This window comes from Peromyscus leucopus, chromosome 8b (assembly GCF_004664715.2).
Source record: "Peromyscus leucopus breed LL Stock chromosome 8b, UCI_PerLeu_2.1, whole genome shotgun sequence".
Classification (NCBI taxonomy): Eukaryota; Metazoa; Chordata; class Mammalia; order Rodentia; family Cricetidae; genus Peromyscus; species Peromyscus leucopus.
This window is the reverse complement of record NC_051086.1, coordinates 8,877,226-8,895,800: the sequence shown is the minus strand read 5'-3', so window position 1 is coordinate 8,895,800 and position 18,575 is coordinate 8,877,226. Positions and strand designations below refer to the sequence as shown.

The 18,575-nt window shown below is 45.5% G+C and overlaps 1 protein-coding gene across 4 annotated transcripts in view; it reads left to right on the top strand.

The window, feature by feature from the left end:
* Ift140 (intraflagellar transport 140) overlaps positions 1-18,575 on the top strand; it is an 88,139-nt gene that overhangs the window by 25,014 nt on the left and 44,550 nt on the right. For 3 of the 4 annotated variants that reach the window (XM_028854686.2, XM_028854688.2, XM_028854685.2), the window contains 8 exons: positions 267-358; positions 4,265-4,392; positions 4,700-4,817; positions 8,222-8,352; positions 10,030-10,195; positions 12,046-12,177; positions 13,983-14,018; positions 15,872-16,071. In XM_028854686.2, coding sequence (XP_028710519.1) covers positions 267-358; positions 4,265-4,392; positions 4,700-4,817; positions 8,222-8,352; positions 10,030-10,195; positions 12,046-12,177; positions 13,983-14,018; positions 15,872-16,071 — 1,003 coding nt within the window. The remainder of the gene's footprint in view (positions 1-266; positions 359-4,264; positions 4,393-4,699; positions 4,818-8,221; positions 8,353-10,029; positions 10,196-12,045; positions 12,178-13,982; positions 14,019-15,871; positions 16,072-18,575) is intronic. The other variant, XM_028854689.2, reaches the window with a different exon arrangement.

The following is an 18,575-nucleotide window of genomic DNA, read 5'->3' as shown; positions in this document are numbered from 1 at the left end:
TTCAGAGCAGATGTTCCTTTGTGTCTCTTCTCTTTTATTGTGTTTTCATGTTTCTTAGTTTTGTATTTTTAGTGTTTGTGCTATTTTTGTGTTTTGTTTTGTTTTTGTTTTCCTTTTTTATTCTGGAATCTTGTTCTGCTCATCTACAAGATTCATGGAGCTAAGATATACTCATAAAGCTACCATGAGGACCAAGCTGACTAGGGATTCCACACAAGGCACTTCTACCATGCTGATGCTGTTTTGATGTTCATCTTTCATTTCAGGGACATTCCTGTGTGAAACGTCAGTGTTAGCAATGCATGAGGAAAGCATTTATACAGTGGAGCCAAACCGAATTCAAGTACGGACCTGGCAGGTAAGGAACGATGGACAGTGACTGTGATAATAAAGTTACAGGTAAGTTGAAAAACGCTGTCTCCTGTTCCTAAGTCCTATTTTCCAATCAGGTGGCTCACTGGAAATGGGTTCTGGTGTAGCCTCCCCATCCATGCTGTGACCTCTGAAATAGAGAGGCAGGGTTAGAGCGTTTCTCAGGGGAAAAGTTCATTTCCCTGTACTTTGACTATGCTGGGCTATAAAATGGGAGGAAATGCTTGTTGGTTCAAAAACCTTCTGAAGGCTTTGTACTATCAACTTAGATGATCGTTCTGGATGAGCCATCCCCCTAAATGAGAGTGAGGGTGAGGCCAAGATGGGATCAGTGCTGGCCTTGCATGGAGACAGGCCTCTGGCACAGCATCTATGTCACCTTATCTTCCCTGTCTGCATCCCACTGTGACTTGCTAGAACCCAGGACTGACATGATACTAACTTGCTCTGGCCACTACAACGAATTCTCACAAACTACTGGCTCAAGGCAACAGAAGTTTATTCTCTTACAGTTCTGGAAATCAAGTCCTGAATCTAGATTGGTCGGGGCAAGTTCCTTCAGAAAGCTTTACCAGGGGATCTGTTCCCGCCTCTCTCAGTTCCTAGGAGCCAGTGGTGCTGTCAGTCCCGGTGCCCTTGGCTTACAGAGGTTTTCCTGTGCTCTGTTCTTCACATGGCCTCTCTCTGTAGCTGTATCTTCTCTTCATGTCTGATAAAAAACACTTTCAGAAGCTGGAAAGATGGCTCAGCAGCTAAAAGAACTCAGTCTTACTGATGCCTGGGTTCTATTCCTAGCACCCATATGGTGGCTTACAACCATCCCTAGTTCCAGTTCCAGAGCATCTGATACTCTCTCTGAGCTCCAAGGGCACCAGGCATGTGTGTAGTATGCAGACATACATGTGATTAAAATATGCATACACAAAAAGTAAATAAACCTTTAAAACAAACATTTCACTAGGGTGTACAGTTCAGTGGCAGTGGTGGGCTGTATGCTTAGTGTGGAGGCCCTGGGTTCCATTCAGAGCATAGAAAACAGTCACTTGTCACTGGTTTTAGGACTCACTGAGTGATTTCATCTGAAAGTCTTTTTATTAAGTGTGGATTAGTGGAATGTCTAGATTGGGCAGAGCCCTGAGGTTCACCCCCAGAACCAAAAAAATAAACAAATCCTTGATTTACTTACATCTGCAAAAACTCTTTTAAAGTAGAGTTTCAAGAAAAGGGATCTTTTGGGAGGCAGTTGTTCAACCCATTGTGTAAGGTAACATTCTATGACAGGAGTCTCTGGTTTTTAATCTATCAATTGAGTATGTGTGCATCGGGTGGGTGGGAAGGAGAGAGAAAGGATAATGGAAAGAAAGATTATGTATGTGCACACATACATGGTGTACATGGAGTCAGAAGACACTATCAGGTATTCATCCTCTGGCTCCTTCAACTTTTTATGTGAGACAGGGTGGCTCATTGACCTGGAACTTCACCACATATGCTAGGCTAGCAGGCCCACAAGCTCCCAAGTCTCTGCCTGTCTCAGCCTCCCATCTTACCACCACTGGAATTCAGGGGCATGTCAGTATGCCTAGCTTTATGTGGGTTTCAGGCTCCAGATTCAGATCCTCATGTTCATGATGCAAGCACTTTCCCAGCCGAGCCTTTCCCAGCCGGGGTGTGGTTTTTATATGGGACTCTGAGTTACTTCTCGGAACCCAGTTTGCCTCACTGGAATTGCTGCATCCATGGTCTTGTACCTCACATGCTGCTCATCCAGGCCCCAGCCTTAAGGTGGTTACTTCTAGGTCACAGGCAGCCAGAGTGAAGACTGAATTGAGAAGGGACAGGAGGAACCGCTGGTGTGAGACTGAATGGTGTAGATGTGAGGGGAAGCGCCATGTGGCCCTACACCCTCCTGGGAAGAAGTCATGGGCGCTGGCATACAACTTGTGAGGCTGTGGTTTTCTACAGCCTATAGGCCGAGAGAACAGAGAGGCCGAGGGCAGGAGGGCAGGGCCTACTGGGCAGAGCGAAGAGTCTCCTCCCTTCCTCTGCTGTCTCTTGTTCCTTAAGGTTTGCGCTCTGACTTCAGCAGTTGTGAGTCGGGTGTCCTTTGTGGACAGAGAGAGGAGAGAAAGGAGAGAAAGGCACTGTTCTTCTTGGCAGAGTGAGGGAAGCTGTATCACAGTAAAGAAAGACCTGCAGATGTTGGGCTTTGCAGGAAATTAGAAACAGAACTAAGGAGCCTGTCTATAGGAGCAACGACTGGCGTGGAGTTGGGTCCTCCTCCTCCTCTTATTCCTCCTCCTCCTCCTTTTGGTTTTTGTTTTTCAGTACAGTGTTTGGATAGAACCCATACCTTATGCACACACCATACACTAAGCCACACCTCCAGCCTGTCTGCCATTTTTATGTTACAGAAGACATGTGTGTTGGTTGTGGTCAGTGAGGAAATGTTAGTGGTCTCTCACATTCCCGCCTGTGTCTCTCATCAGGAGGCAGATATGTGGCTCTGTTAGGGTCTGGCTCAATGATAAGTGTCTTCAGACACTTCCTTGCCATTTTCCTGCACCATTACCTTTAGAGAGGGTCTAGGTATAGGCCGTACATGGTCAAGACTGAAGCCAGAGCCCTGGGTAGAGTGGAAGTGAGGCAGAGGTTGGTGGGCTGCTGTTGACGTCAGCAGGAGTAGGGTAGATTTGGGGTTGCCTCTTCCTGGTTTTGTGTTGGTTTTCATTAGAATAGAAATTTCTGTGCTTGCATGGTGAAAAGACTGGAAGTTGGTGAAGGACGATGGAATCCTGGGAGAAGAGGCTCTGAGGGCCTGGTTCAGACAGTGAGTTGTGAGAGGTAGTGGACTCTCACAGAGGAGAAAGAAGTAGGGTACTTCCTCTTTTTGAATACAGGCTAGATTTGTTGTGGAACCTGAGAAGTGGAAACTATGGAAGCGGAACAGGTGTGAGTAAACTTGAACTGGAGAGTACTGCCTCCATTCCTGCAGTAATGTACATATGGTCTCTGCTCCACCTGCCCACCCTCAAAGCATACAGCTTTCTCCGTTGCTCACTCTTTTTTTGTTTTGTTTTTGTTTTGTTTTTTGCTTTTTTCAAGGTAGGGTTTCTCTGTGTAGTTTTTTGGTGCCTGTTCTGGATCTCACTGTGTAGACCAGGCTGGCCTCGAACTCACAGAGATCCGCTTGGACTGGCCTACCAAGTGCTGGGATTAAAGACGTGCCACTGCCACCTGGCCCCATTGCTCACTCTTGCAGTCATACCAGACTTAAGGATCGTAGGCACAGAGACACTTGTTCAGTGTGTGTCACCTACTGTTCCGGGTTCTCCTGGTAGCTGCCTTCCTCCTGGTTCACCTCATTTTAAACACTGCCCCCAAAATAGACATTAGTTCCTTAAGTAGTTTGCTGAAATGTGAGCTATAGAAAGCATGAGTGTGTTATAAGTGTGAAGCGTTGTGAATTGCCTTCCACAAATGGTGTATGTGTATGTCCAGAATGTGACAGACATCCCAAGAGAGCACTGTTCCTCCTCTTACCACCCAGATGACCATGCACTTAACATGGACAACGTGAGAAGTATCTTAGGAGCTCTTACCCACAGGGACAGAGGCCACCTTGCTATATTCCGTCATCCTGTGTGTGACTATAGAGCACTTCTCATCTGAGTGCCCTTTGTACCTTTGATCCTTGACCTGAGGCGTGTGGCACCAGACTGTATGAGACAGTAGCCTCTCTTCCTCTGGAACCAACTGTAGTTTAGATGCATACTGGCCCATTAGTAATCACTTACTGGGTGAATGAGTGGGGTGCAGGAAATGAATATTGTTTAGGAGGGAAATGGGGCACCGTAGAAGTGTACAGCTAAACTTGTTCTTCTTTCCCCAGGGAACTGTCAAACAACTTCTGCTGTTCTCGGAGACCGAGGGGAGCCCCTGCTTCCTAGACATCTGTGGGACTTTCCTGGTTGCAGGGACAGATTTAGCTCACTTTAAAAGTTTTGATCTCTCCAGAAGGTACAGTTTTCATCCAAACAGAAGTAGTATGAGACAATTTAGTAGACAGAAAATTGGAACAGTGTCAAAAATCTTAGGTTCTTATCTCATGTGACACTTTTTTTTTTCTAATTTAGAAGAGACTGTATATTGGTTCTATAAATTAACCTTTTCCCTGTGCTAGGGGTTCAGTGCGTAAGGTGAGAAGCAGTGAGCTGAACAGAACAAGACCCTAGACCAAGGTCTCAGCAGTCAGAGAAATGAATTTCTGTGATCACAGGGACCACTGCTGATGCTGATGTCATCCTTTCCTCTTCTGTCCCCACAGGGAAGCAAAAGTGCACTGCAGCTGCAAGAACCTGGCTCAGATGATCCCTGATGTGGGGAGCATCACTTCTCTGAGATGCAATGCCAGTGGGAACAAGATCAGCATCCTCCTTAGCAAGGTAAGGCCGACATCCCTGCTGGCCTTCGGCTGGTCCATGTGAAGGACCTCCTTGGAAAGGGGCCGTGCCTGTGGCTTCTGACAGCCCATAGCCATCAGCTCTGGCTGGATGTACTCTCCTCAATAGATCTTTTGGGGCTTTATGTCTTGCCCTCTGTCTAGCCCCTCCATCCATCGGCTCTCTCCTGCCCACTTTCATCTTAGCACACACTCCATTTTGTGTTGTTTTTTGTGGTTGTTATTTATTCTTTGTGTCTTTCATATCATGCATCTCCATCCCATTCATTTCCTATCCCTTCGTATCCACCCTCTGCCCTTGCAACCCCCCCCCCCAAATAAAATAAAATTTAAGAGAAAAAAGAAAAAAGAGAGAAGGAAAAAATCAATTTAATCATGGAAACTGTAGGGTAACACAGTGAGTCACACAGTAAACTCTTTTATCCATATATCTTTACTTGCAAGTGTTCATTGCAGGGAGTCTTTGGTCTGGTTCAAGGCCTCTGGTTTCTGCTACACTGTCTATGCTGGGCCCTCACTGGGACTCCTCTTGGATGTCCTGCTGTTGCCCTGTGTTGTGGAAATCCTTCGGCTTTGGGTCTGCAGGACTAGTTCCTTCACTTGCTCCAGCAGGTTACAGATAGGATGGATGTTGGGCCCTGGTTCTGGGCCTGGGTAGTTGCAGGGTTGGTCAGTCCGCCAGCTCTCCCTTGTCCTCATTACCAGTGTGAGCTCTCCTACATTTTCCTGGCAAGTTCACCCCTTGCAGCAGTAAGTAAGGGGTGGGGCCAGTTCTTCTTTCATGTCCTCAGGGTCAGATGCCAACACCTGCATCTTCAAGGTCGGCTCTACTTGATGTCCAGGTGTGGCATAGGGGGCAATCTCTTGAGTGCTGCAGCTGGTGAGGGCCAGGACCAGCTCTCCACCTGCCTCAGACATTGATAGGCAGGAGGGTGTGGGGTGTATGTGTGGCATCTCTCCCCTGCCCATGCCACACCGCATGACAGATGCTCACAACTTCAGGGCTGGCTCACCCACTCCTCCACCAATGGGGTTGGCTCTATTGTGTTGCCCACTCAAGATGTAGGAACTGCTCTCCTGAGACACACTCTGTCTTCTGTTTGTTTGTTGTTTGTTTTTTGTTTTGTTGTTGTTTCGAGACAGGGTTTCTCTGTGTAGCCTTGGCCGTCCTGGAATTCACTCACACAGTGGAGGAGGTGAGGAATGGGGGATTGAGCACAGCTCTTCCCTTTCCTCAGCTTCTTTTGTATATACATGTACATGAGATTCTTCCTCTGCAAGTATTCAAAAGAAGGAAACGAGAAATGAGAAGATTATAGTGGTAACATCATTATGAGTTGTGTTTTGCAAGTCCCCCTGACCCAGTCTTAAAATGCACCAGCCCAGTAAGTGCTGCAGCTCAGGATCCTGACCCTCACGGCAGCTTGTTTGGAACAAGGGAAGGAAGAATGGGAGAGCCCCACAATGAGGTTAATACAAAAGGAAATAAGGACACAAAGTGGCAGCTGTGTGAGGCAGGCAGCTGCATGAGCCAGCAGTAGAGAGTTCTCTGGATCTAGGTAGGGAGCATTTGAACCTGTGAGAAGAGACCATGCCTGACCCTCAGAAATGCTTAGGTGTAGAGACTGGAGAGATGACTCAGAGGTTAAGAGCACTTGTTGCTCTTGCAGAGGACCTCAGTGCTGTTCCAGCACCCACCTGGTGGTTCACACATTCTTAACTCAAATTCCAGAGGATCTGACCGCCTCTTTTGACCTCTGTGGGCACCAGGCACACATGTGCTACACATGCATACATGCAGGCAAATTCTGCATGCACGGGGATTCTTTTTTTAAGAAATCTTTTGGGTTGGGGATTTAGCTCAGTGGTAGAGTGCTTACCTAGCAAGTGCAAGGGCCCTGCAAGGCGCTGGGTTCAATCCTCAGCTCAAAAAAAAAAAGAAGAAGAAAGAATTCTTTGTGTGCCGTCATGAGGTAAGGCAGCCAGGATCACCATTGACGCTCTGCAGCTTCTGAACCCAGAAAGCCCAGAGCAGCTAAGTCTGAACCCAAGGTATAACCCAAGAGCTACTTGTTTTCTTTTGGGTCCAAAGCCACTTACTGAGCATTCTCTTCTGAGGGCCAAGGTCCAGATGCAAATTTCAGAGATGGCATAGAAAGAACCCTCAGGTGGGCGTGTTTCACTGCTTATGCTGCCAAATGGGGCATGAGCCAGTGTGTTCCCACCTCCTTCCTCTGCTTCAGGACATTACTGAGCAGTTACACGCTCAAGTGCCATTTGGGGATGCTGACTTTCCTCTATCTTAAAATAGGTTCTCTAAAAACGTGAGATAAGAGTCATATACCATAAAATTAACCATTTGAAGTGAACAATCCAGTGACACTTGGTACATTTGCAGTATAGCACAGCTGCAGCCTCTGTCTGCTTCCAGACATTCATTCATTAATGTCACACCCATTAACTGCCATGTCCATTCCCATCTTAGCTCCTGGCAACCACAGGCCTGCTTACTCTCTCTGGATTTTCGTGTTCTGGACGAAATGTCATATAACGTGTGGCCCTTTTTCTTTGTGTGTGTGTGGGGGGGGGGTAAGGTTGAGGGGTTCAAGACAGGGTTTCTCTGTGTCACCCTGCCTGTCCTAGAACTCGCTCTGTAGACCAAGCTGGCCTACAACTCACAGAGATCTGCCTGCCTCTGCCTCCTGAGTGCTGGAATTTAAGGCATGCACCACCATGCTCAGCCTGGAGACATTTTTTTTAGCTGAGGTAGACTAACCAAGGACTCCAAAGGACTCTGGATTTAAGACAAAAATAACATTCGTACAACTGAATACAGATGAAACAAAGGTCCCAACGATGGGGGCGATGATCATTTCCATTTGGCAGCTGACACATGAATTGCCTGCTGCTCACAGCAAGGAGGAGCCTCCAAGGTGGCGGTTCCATTCTAAATCCACAGAAGCTCCATTCACAAGGGCAAAATGTGGACAGTCACTACGTGACCATCAACAGACCAATGGAAAAAATGTGAGTGAACTCTGTGAGTTCAAGGTCAATCTGGTCCAAATCATCCAAGGCTACATAGTGAGACCCTATTTTTCTTTTTTCTTTCTTTTTTTTTTTTAAATCTCTAGTCAAAACTGAGAACAGCTATAACTTTTTAGACTTTGTTCTAAGTTGTCTGAAATTACAAAGTAGTAACTAAAAAACTATCTCAGCGGGCTTAATAAAGAATTAAATTATTATTCTGTGGTGTGCCATTTGCTGGAAGCCAAGGAGGCTGGTGACAGGTGTATTTTCCTCAAGTTTGTGCTGAGTCCACCCCATGGGCACAGGCCCTAAAGCACTCTACAGTCCCTGAGCATTACAAAATCTTCTCTTTCCTAGGTTGACAATAGCCCTGATTCAAAAATCTACATCTATGATGTTGAGATGGACACAGTGAATGTCTTCAACTTCAAGACTGGACAGATTGGACAGATGCAGACACTGCCCTTTAACGAGCCGGAGGCCAATGAGTAAGATTATAGCCACGAGGATTTTGTGGAAAATGGTATTTGCCACTGCCCAACTTACTAAGTTATATTTGAACTCCAGAGCCTCACAGAAGCTACAAGTAGTAAAACCAATAGTCAAACCCACACGTAAGCAATTGGAGTAGACTAAGTCCTTGGTCTCTGCTTCAGGATTGAGATCATGGAACTGACTTAGTAGAAACTCAAAATTTGGAAGAGCTCTCCAAAACATCTCTAGAAATGTCCCAGAACAGAGTGGCCTCAGGCTTATGGGCAGCTCCGACAGGAAAAAAGTGCTTGTCTTTGTAGAGACTATGCTTCTAGAGAAAATAAGAAATAAGTGTCTTTCTGTTGGGAGAGGGCTGATGTAACACATGGATACAGTTCTTGCCATAGAAACTGTGCTCTTGGGACTTGACACACTTACAATACCTCGCTACATCTATATTTAATTCCACATGACTTGAGTCAGGAAAGCAGATAGTTTGGGAAGGTAGGTAGGTGTGTCTGCAGTGAAGTAAGTGCAGAACAGAAAGCATGGGATGGAAGCCTCCAGGCTCACTTCGGTGGCTTCTGTAGAACAGAGGAACTGGCAACAGGTTACATTCAGTGGCTTGTTTTTTCTGTCATCCTTTGTACTGTTCTGCTGTTTGATTGATTGTGATGCTAAGGACGGATCCCAGAACCTGGTGTGTGCTACCACTGAGCTACACCCCAACCCCAGTCTGTCGTTTGCTAGTTCTACCAGGTCCCTCCTTCCAACTCAGCTCTTCCTGCACAGTCTCCCCTAAATTCTTCCTGCCCTTCTCCCTGAGTCCTGCCTGCCTCCTTAGAGCCTTCTCTGGAGCCTCCTTTAATCTGCTTGGTCTACTTTTCATCTCTGTTGATGCCTACTTCAACAACCCCTTCTTCTCGTTCCCCCCAACTGTACCACTGACCCCCTGCCTCAGAATATGGGCCCTTGAAATTCTGGCCCCTCAGAATGATACAGCTTCATCCCAATCCCACTGTTCCTGGGTTCTCTGCGACTGGGTGTAAATCTTTGGAGCTAAGCTTTCCTTTCTACAGTTAGTTCCCCTCTTTATCTTTTTGGTTTTTCAAGATGGTTTCTCTTTGTAGCTTTTGGGTCTGTCATGAACTCACTTAGTAGATCAGGCTGGCTTCAAACTCACAGAGATCCACCTGCCTCTGCCTCCTGAGTGCTGGGATTAAACGCGTGTGCCACCACCGCCCACCCGGCTTCCCCTCTTTATCTTATGATCTCCATCCTTTGCCACCTAGTTCATTGATCTCCCTATAGAACTTCTTCAAGCTTTGGGCCCATGAATCATGGTATCTTATAGATGGGAAGGACAAGGGTAAAATTAGATAGTGTCACACGGGCTTTCTTCTGAATACCTCCTAGGAAATGTTAGGGCCTCTGCAGGACCTCCAGATCCAAGCATCATTCCCTGTGTCTCCAAGCCAGACTTCCCAGGCCCTTTCTCCCAATTCCCCAAAGTCTGCAAAAGTGTGTTCTGATAAGATGTGTAACATTGAGTGGCCCAAGGATGCTCCAGGAGCCATGAACTTGGCAACACTGTCACCTGCTGGCATTGCCTGAGATGATTGAGTGGTGTGTGTAGCACTAAAAGCAATGTTCTTCTCAGAGTTGGGGATAGGCCTTCCCTTCTGTTTTAGGACCCACATCTTTATGCATGAAAGACTAGAGAGTTACGTTCCTGTGAACCATTTCTGGGATCAGAGTGAGCCCAGGCTCTTCGTGTGTGAGGCCTTGCAGGAAGCACCTGGAGCCCAGCCACAGGCTGTAGACAAGCAGCCCCACGTGGAGGACACATGCCACAAGGTACCTATTGTTTGCTATGTTACATGTTTAGACATATATAGTAACCATTTGCCAGATAGTGTCTTCATGGCATAACTTAGGAGAGAGTTACTAGGAAAATCCACTCATGGGAAGTAGAATATCTGTATCATCCCTCCCACTTATTAAGTGTCACTGTGTCATCAAGATCATTTCCATAAGTCAGTGGTGGACAGAGCCATCGTTTGGGGGGGGTGGGAGGGCTTCAAGGCAGGGTTTTTCTGTGTAGTCCTGGGTATCCTGAAACTAGCTTTGTAGACCAGGCTGGCCTCGAACTCACAGAGATCAGCCTGCCTCTGCCTCCTGAGTGCTGGAATTAAAGGTGTGCACCATGATCACCACCACCACCACCACCCTGCAGACAGACCCATCTTGAACCACACAAGAAAGCTACAGTGAGGTGTGTCTGTTGGATGGCATTCTCCATTTAATCAGTCCCACCCTTCCTGTCTAGTTCTGCCCCACCTTTTTGTCCAGCCTAACCCCAAATTTTAATTTCTTGATTTTCTCAACTGCCCCAAGTTATTCTTCTCTGTGGACAGAGCTGAGATTGGACCTGAGGTAGAGCTGTAATCCTCATCTACTCCTCATCAGCTATCTCCAATCACTGTCTCTGCCCTCCCCATGCCTCCACCTCTGTGGGGCTCAGGCTCCATGCAGATGTGCTCTTAGCTCCAGAACAGCATTCACATTGGAACTGGGACTCTGATACTTTGCAAAATGTCAGATGTGTCAGCAACCTGTGTGCCACTGTAACCCACCTTCCTCAGAGCAGTTTGTATGCACAACTCCCAAGTACACACACAGGGCACAGGGAAGCCCATTCTGTAGTTTCAGGGTTCATCTTCATGCTGGAGGCATTCTCACAGATGAGAGTCTGCCCCTGAGACCATCTGAAATCAGTACCCTGAGAATACCAGGAGCAAATCCTGTCCTTGATACTCAAATGCCAGAATGATAGAATAGATTGAAGTGGTTTCTGTATCACTGGAATGAAGGAAACATTGCCAGAGGAATTTTCCAGATAGGCAGTGTGACAGCCCTAGGAAATAATGGGCACAGCAAAGATAGCTAGTAAGAGGCGTGTCCATGGGGAGGTTAGTGCTGGTCATGTGATCAAGTGGTTCTTTATGGTTTTTGTGATGATGGTGTGTGCAGTTCTGAGAGTTCACACCACAGTAGTAAGGAACAGTCCTGCATCCTCTTTTTGTTTTTAAGAAGCAGTTGCAGACAGGAAGGTGGTTCTGGCATTTGTTGTGGCTTATTCTGCTCACATGAGACAGAGGCAACATAATATTTGGTCTGTCTCTTGTGCCTTCTCTATTCCTTAAGAGCAGAGAAGAGAGGTGTTACTTTTTTTGTTGTTTTTGTTTGTTTGTTTTGTTTTTTGTCAACATTGCCATTGTTTGGTTTTGGTTTTGGTTTGAGGCAGGGCCTCACTATGTAGTTCTAGCTAGCCTACAGCTCACTATGCAGACCAGGCTGGCCTCTAACTCAAAGAGATTCAACTGCCTCTGGCTCCCAGGTGTTGGGCTTAACCTGGCTCATTGGTGATTTTTAAATCAGAGCAAAGAAATCCAAAGGGAGAATTTTAAAAACACAGGCACTCCTGAGTTTCCCCCCTGAATTCAGATGGGATCTGTTAGTCCCAGACAGGTGAAGTGAAGTCATATGGAAGATGCCTTCATTCTTCAAAGGCGGCCGGCCAATAAGAAGCTTGGGAAGCCCTGGCAGAAATGGCATCGTGACTGTGCACCCTAAAAAGAAATTGAGAAGAAATAGAAATTTATATTACTAAATTTAAAACCAAACAACACTGTTGTGTCTTCCAGGAAGATGTTTTGATTTTGTCATTCTTCGCTTCTGAAGAGCATGGCTTCTTGCTCCATGACTGCTTCCCCCGGCCTCCTACCTACCAGAATCTCCTGGGAATGGAAGTGCCTCATTATTACTTCACAAAAAAGGTGGGAGTCCCTAATACCTGCACAGTTACTCCCTGTTCCTCCTTCGCTTTGGGATCCAACAACTGCTCCTTCACTTTGGGCTCCATTGTCACTGAGAGGCGCTGGCCGTGGTGACTGTGGAGACTGCCACTGCTTTTTCCTGTTTTCTTTTCTTTTCTTTTTTTTTTCAGTGCTGGGGTCAAACTCAAGACTTCACACATGCTAGGCAGATGTTCTACCACACAGAGCAACTATACCTGAGGGACTTTTTCCACACAGGAGCCCAGTGGGCTTGTGGGGTCGAAGCCTGGCGGCAGGGGCTGGAGCTGTCAGTGAGCTCCATAGTCACTGAACTCTGCCATGGCTTTGATCCCCTGATCTAAAGAAGCTGCCATCTTGTTGGACCCACACCTCCTGAAAAACTGTAGACAACCTCCCTGTCACTGCCCTTGTACTGGACACCAAAAGGGTAGGGAGGGGACCACTGGTGTCAGCTTTACCTGTTACCTAAGTGATGTGAAATCAGTATTTTTTTTTATTTTTGGTTTTTCAAGACAGGGTTTCTCTGTGTAGCTTTGTGCCTTTCCTGGATCTTACTATGTAGACCAGGCTGGCCTCGAACTCACAAAGATCCGCCTGCCTCTGCCTCCCGAGTGCTGGGATTAAAGACATGCGCCACCACCGCCCGGCATAAAATCAGTCTTTAAAATGAGCCCGGTGCAGTTCTTATTGTCTGAAACTAACCTTCCGATCTTTAAAAAATTATTTTTAGTTTTACGTGTGTGCGTCTACATGTGGGTATGTGCATATGAGTGCAGGTGCCTGAGGAGGCCAGAGGCAATACAGGTCGTTGTGAGCTCCCTGCGTGATGGGAACTGAACTGTGGTTCTCTGCAAGAGCCATTTCTCTAACCCGACCCCTTCTCTCTTTTTCTTTCTTTCTTGCAAAATTTTAATTACGTAGCCTAGGGTGGCCTTGAACTCACATTAGTCCTTCTGCCTCAGCCTCTTGAGTGCTGAGATTGCTAGGATTACAGGTGTGTCCAACCATGCCTGACTTAGCCTGTTGTTACTTTTGTAGCCAAAAGTAAGTAGTAGGATAGGCCACAGGGAGACAGAGTAATAGCCAGTATCTGCTATTCGGGCCCTCCACATAACCAATAAGCTAATGAAACTACCATGTGGACTGCTAGACAGGCACAAGCACAGAAGCCACACCCAGCTCTTTCAGAGCTGTGATTTACTTTAAAAGGAATTGGTGTAGAGAATAGGGTGGCAGGGGATACTGCCACTTGATTTGTGACCATTGTGATCAGTATTAGGGGGCTTCTAGATGTAAGATCTGCAGCATACATATATAATGATGCATACATTTTAAATAAAAATGAAGCCAGGACAGTTGGTTCTAGTTTTCCAAGTTACCATATACAGCAGTACTGCACAGCCACTGGAAGTTGGTGTATGAACAGTTTGTATGTTACACTCCGTGTGCCTTAAAAATGGAATTGATGTTCGTGAAAGCTGAGAAAGTATTTATGTGATCAGCTAAGTTTTGGGAGTCCTGTCCCTGTCAGGACAGCTGTCCTTAATGGCTTTATTTTAAAATAGAATTCCACAACCAGTCTGATACTTTTCTGTCATTTTTCATTCTTGTTTTGTGTTCTTGGGTGGAATTTCCCTTTGATTTGAAAACAGAAAGTTTGGAAAGCTCTTTTAAATTCTTCCTGTTGAGTTTTCCACATTAATTTTATATTCTGGATTTTTGTTTCTTCCACACATTCATGCATGTTTTCTTTTTTTCTCATCTGTCTGTGCCTACACTCGTAGTTGTTATTCCACAGAAGAGGCATCTATGATGCAGTCGTAAGTATGAAGCCCCTGCTTATGGCTTGTCACCTTGTTTTTGTCGTGTCCCTGAGAACCATATCTTGTTGCTGTATTGTGTGTGTGCCAACACTTCCTGCCTACCTTGTTCACCTTCAGAGGAAACTTTTCTGGAGGCTGGGACTTTTTGTTTGCCCATGGAGCCAAGTGAAATTTGACAGGAGCCCATTGGCTCTTGGTCTGATGTGTACCTGTGGCATATGCAGCCATTTCATGTGATCTCCAGATAGAGGAAATGCTTGGTTGACCTGTGTTTGCAATATAAGGGATATCGTTAGTTTAACTTGCAAAGTGCTGCCAGGGAATAGCCAGAAGGCATTATGTTCCTTTAAAGGCAGCTCTTGTTTTGTTTGCTGACATGCAGGGCTTCAGTCTCCTTTCCCCCAGGTTTTCAGTGCTCACACATCCCAGGATGGTCTGAGAAAGTCCAATATTCCTAGTTCCCATCACCTTTACCATGTGACTGGCAGGCTGTTCCAATCTACTATGACATAGGATAAACAGTCTCTGCCTTCAGTCCAAATACAAATGAGGTCCAAGCCCTGTTTAGCTCCTAAGATGAAACAAGTTCAGATGTGTTCAGGGCAGTGTGGCAACAGACAACAGTTCTTGCCTCAGAGATCAGTAACAAGGATCTAAAATAAAGAGCCATGGCAAATAAGCAGGGAACAGGGTATTCTGGGGCTCCCCAGGATGCTCACATAATAAACTGGATTCAATAGAACCACACCAAGGATGATGATGTTACCAATGTGAAGGACAATGTCCAGCTAGGTGCACAATTAGCCAAACTCTTCTGTCACCTAGTTGGTATTGCCTAATTATATGTGTGTGTGTGTATTTTATATATGTATGTATCATTAGGTTATTATATATAATATATATATATATCATTAGGTTATAGGATATATGTGTGTATGTGTGTATATGTATATGTGTGTGTATATATATGTGTATATACATATACACACACATATATATATACTAATTATGGACCTAAACTCAAGCTACCTGTAACAGAACCTTTGTTTATGTCCTATGCTGTGCCTCAAAAGACTTTCCAGCTACAATGCAGCATGATATATTTCACTAGATTTTCAGAGTCCAGGCCAAGTGTAGATTCCTCCGTGGGGTTTTCTCACTGAGCCTGCTAGGTGGGCTCAAAAAGAACAGTGAGGCTGAATTGTTCATGACAGCTGATCTAGGGAGGAGCAGTTGAAGCTACCACTTGGATAGTCATGGAGGCAAATATGTGCTAGAAAGTATGTGTACATAACATTGTACAAATTGTCTCCAGAGAGAAGGGAGTTCAGTCCTGGGGAGAAATACATAGGCTGAGAGCATTAGAAGATCCATGGCAGGGGCAGTGGGCTCCTCAGTACCTCCAGTTTAATTTTAAGAGATACATGTGTGTCTGACTTGACTTAAAACTGGTAAAACGTCTTCATGATGAACACAGAGAGAGGGTAACAGAAAGGCCATTTTTTTTCCCCTGGAGCTGAGGACCGAACCCAGGGCCTTGTGCTTGCTAGGCAAGTGCTCTACCACTGAGTTAAATCCCCAACCCCCCAGAAAGGCCATTTTTAATGAGAGACTCTGACATACTGAATTAAAGGATGCCAAAACAAGTTTGTACCTGGACAGCCTTTGTTTACCTGTTGTCCTAAACAAGGACCCAAAGCTTTGATCAATTCCAGTGACATTAAAGGTTTTCAGGACCCTGTGGGAACCATTTGGCCTGTGGCTATATTTGAATTTAGAGGAAGTGAGACTGAGTGCAGGCATTGCCTTTACATGTTACCTGATGAGTATATGGGGCCTTTGTCCTCCAGCCTGGAGAAGTGGAGAAAGAAGACAGGGTGGATTCTGGGCACTACCACATCCCTCAGATGGTAGCCAAGAGACCCCTACAAGACTTTGTGGGTCTGGAGGACTGTGACAAGCCAACTCGGGATGCCATCCTCAACTTCAGCTTCTTTGTCACCATTGGGGACATGGATGAAGCTTTCAAATCTATCAAACTCATCAAAAGGTAAGGCGTCCACTTTCTGAAGTGTCAAAGGTGACGTGCATTCTACCTAGAGCCTTCAGCCTTTTTAATGCCTTCTTTTAAAAAAAAAAGTTTTTTTAGATTTATTTTATATGTATGAGTATTTTACTTGCATACATGTGTGTGAATCACATGTGTGCCTAGTGCCTAAGGATATGGATATGGGATCTGGCACACCATTTGGTGCTGCAGGCAAGCCTGGCTCCTGGTATCAGTGGTGCCAGTAGCCTCTAGGCTGTTACTTTATCATTTTCATTTATTTTAAAGTGTTCAGAGTACTCTGATTCAAAGTTCTGTAGGTGCTAAATACTGCTCAAAAGTATTAATAAACACCAGAACTATCAATGAAATACAGTTAAATTTTATGAAAAGTTACAATGATCTAGATATGCTGGCTTGTTCTAATCATCCAGACTTAGAAGGTTGAAGTAGGAAGATTACTGTAAGATTGAAGCTAGCCTGAACTATGTAGTGAACTCCCGGCCAGTCTGTGATGCAGAGAGAGAGAGAGAGAGAGAGAGAGAGAAGACTCCCTATCTTTAAAAAAAGAAACCAGTAAGGGTATCTACAAATACATTCTCCATTTGAGAGAACTCAGAAATTCTTAGAGTTTTTGACAGATTTTCATTTAAAGGGTAAAATAAAATATGGGAAAGTTGCCGGGCGGTGGTGGCGCACGCCTTTAATCCCAGCACTCGGGGAGGCAGAGGCAGGCGGATCTCTGTGAGTTCGAGGCCAGCCTGGGCTACCAAGTGAGTTCCAGGAAAGGCGCAAAGCTACACAGAGAAACCCAGTCTCGAAAAACCAAAAAAAAAAATATGGGAAAGTTTCTGGGCAGTGGTGGAGCACGCCTTTAATCCCAGCACTCGGGAGGTAGAAGCAGGCGGATCTCTGTGAGTTTGAGGCCAGCCTGGTCTCCAAAGCGAGTTCCAGGAAAGGCACAAAGCTACATAGAGAAACCCTGTCTCGAAAAAACCAAATATATATATATAGAGAGAGGAAAGTTATACTATGAGAAAGGAAAGGTGTGACAATAAATGCCTGAGGTGGAGAGATGACTCAGAGCACTGGCTGCTCTTCCAGAGGACCGGGGTTCAATTCCCAGCACCCATACAGCAGCTCACACCTGTCTGTAACTTCAGTTCCAGGGCTTCTGACACCCTCACACAGATATACATGCAATCAAAGCACCAGTGAACATAAAATAAAAATAAATTATATATTTAAAAAAAGAAAACAAATGCTTGGAATAAATTCCCTGCCTCAGCTTATGTACAGTGATTATTTTCTAGCACAGATTGCATGTCTCAGGATGCATATCATGGAATAGTCATCCACTGTCTTTGAAAACTACTGAGGTCTGGTTTTGTTGTACACTGGCCATGTAGACATTTAATTTGGAGGTGTCTAACAAGGCTGAATACCATAGCCTGATCTTTCCTGGGTAACTTTCATTTACTGTGGACATGATCACAGCCTGAAGCAGACTGATGGCCACTTGTAGACCTTTAATGTACTTTATATAGGCATATACACAATACTAATGTATATAGGCACATACATAGTATTAGTGTATAACTAAAAATAAAAATGTCAGTTGGGCGGTGGTGGCACACGCCTTTAATCCCAGAACTCTTGGGAGGCAGAGCCAGGCAGATCTCTGTAAGTTCAAGGCCAGCCTGGTCTACAGAGAGAAATCCTGAAGCTGCACCAAAACTACACAGAGAAACCCTGTCTCAAAACAAAACAAAAAAAAGAAAAGGAAAGAAAAGTGTCTTATAGGAAGAGACAAGTGGGAGGAAGTCATAGCAAAATGCATGATTCTGTGTGCTGTACTGTGGATATATACCTGCTTGTCTCTACACAGTGTGCTGTGTGTTTCATATGGCCAATTCATAAATGCTTATATGTCATTATCAGTTTCTTGATGTGTTTAAGGCACTGAGCTATTTCAGTGTTTGTCCTGACTAAGATAAAGCTTCGGCACAGAATGGGCTTCAGAATTTAAACTGGTCAGTCTTAGTCATTGAAAGCAACAAACTTGACCTTTTTTAGGAGAGGCAGCCTGAGGATGCCTCACTCCTGGCTTTCATGTCCTAATAGTGCCACTTCCCCCTTGCTGCATACGCCAGCTGTGATTCCTGCCTCCTGGTGTCCGTGATGAGCTATCCAGCAAAGGTGCACCAGAACCTTGTTTACAGATGTAGTCAGGCAGCCCTGGGTTCTGTGGGCCATTTTTAACCCCCAAGGTACATATTTTATATACTTTCTGGGAAGCCACAGACTAGGGATCCAGCCTGTCTGAAAGCAGCGTGGCCTCTGGAGGTATCCACTATCCACTGCCCTAGCTGGAGAGAGTCTGAAGTTTTCCTGGAGAAAGCTATTGGATTTCATCCTTTCCATTCTGCTTGTTGATCTGCTGTGACAGGCCACAGTTTTCCGAGTTTAGGGATATGGACTTCACAGATGTGGACTTCTGGGGTGTA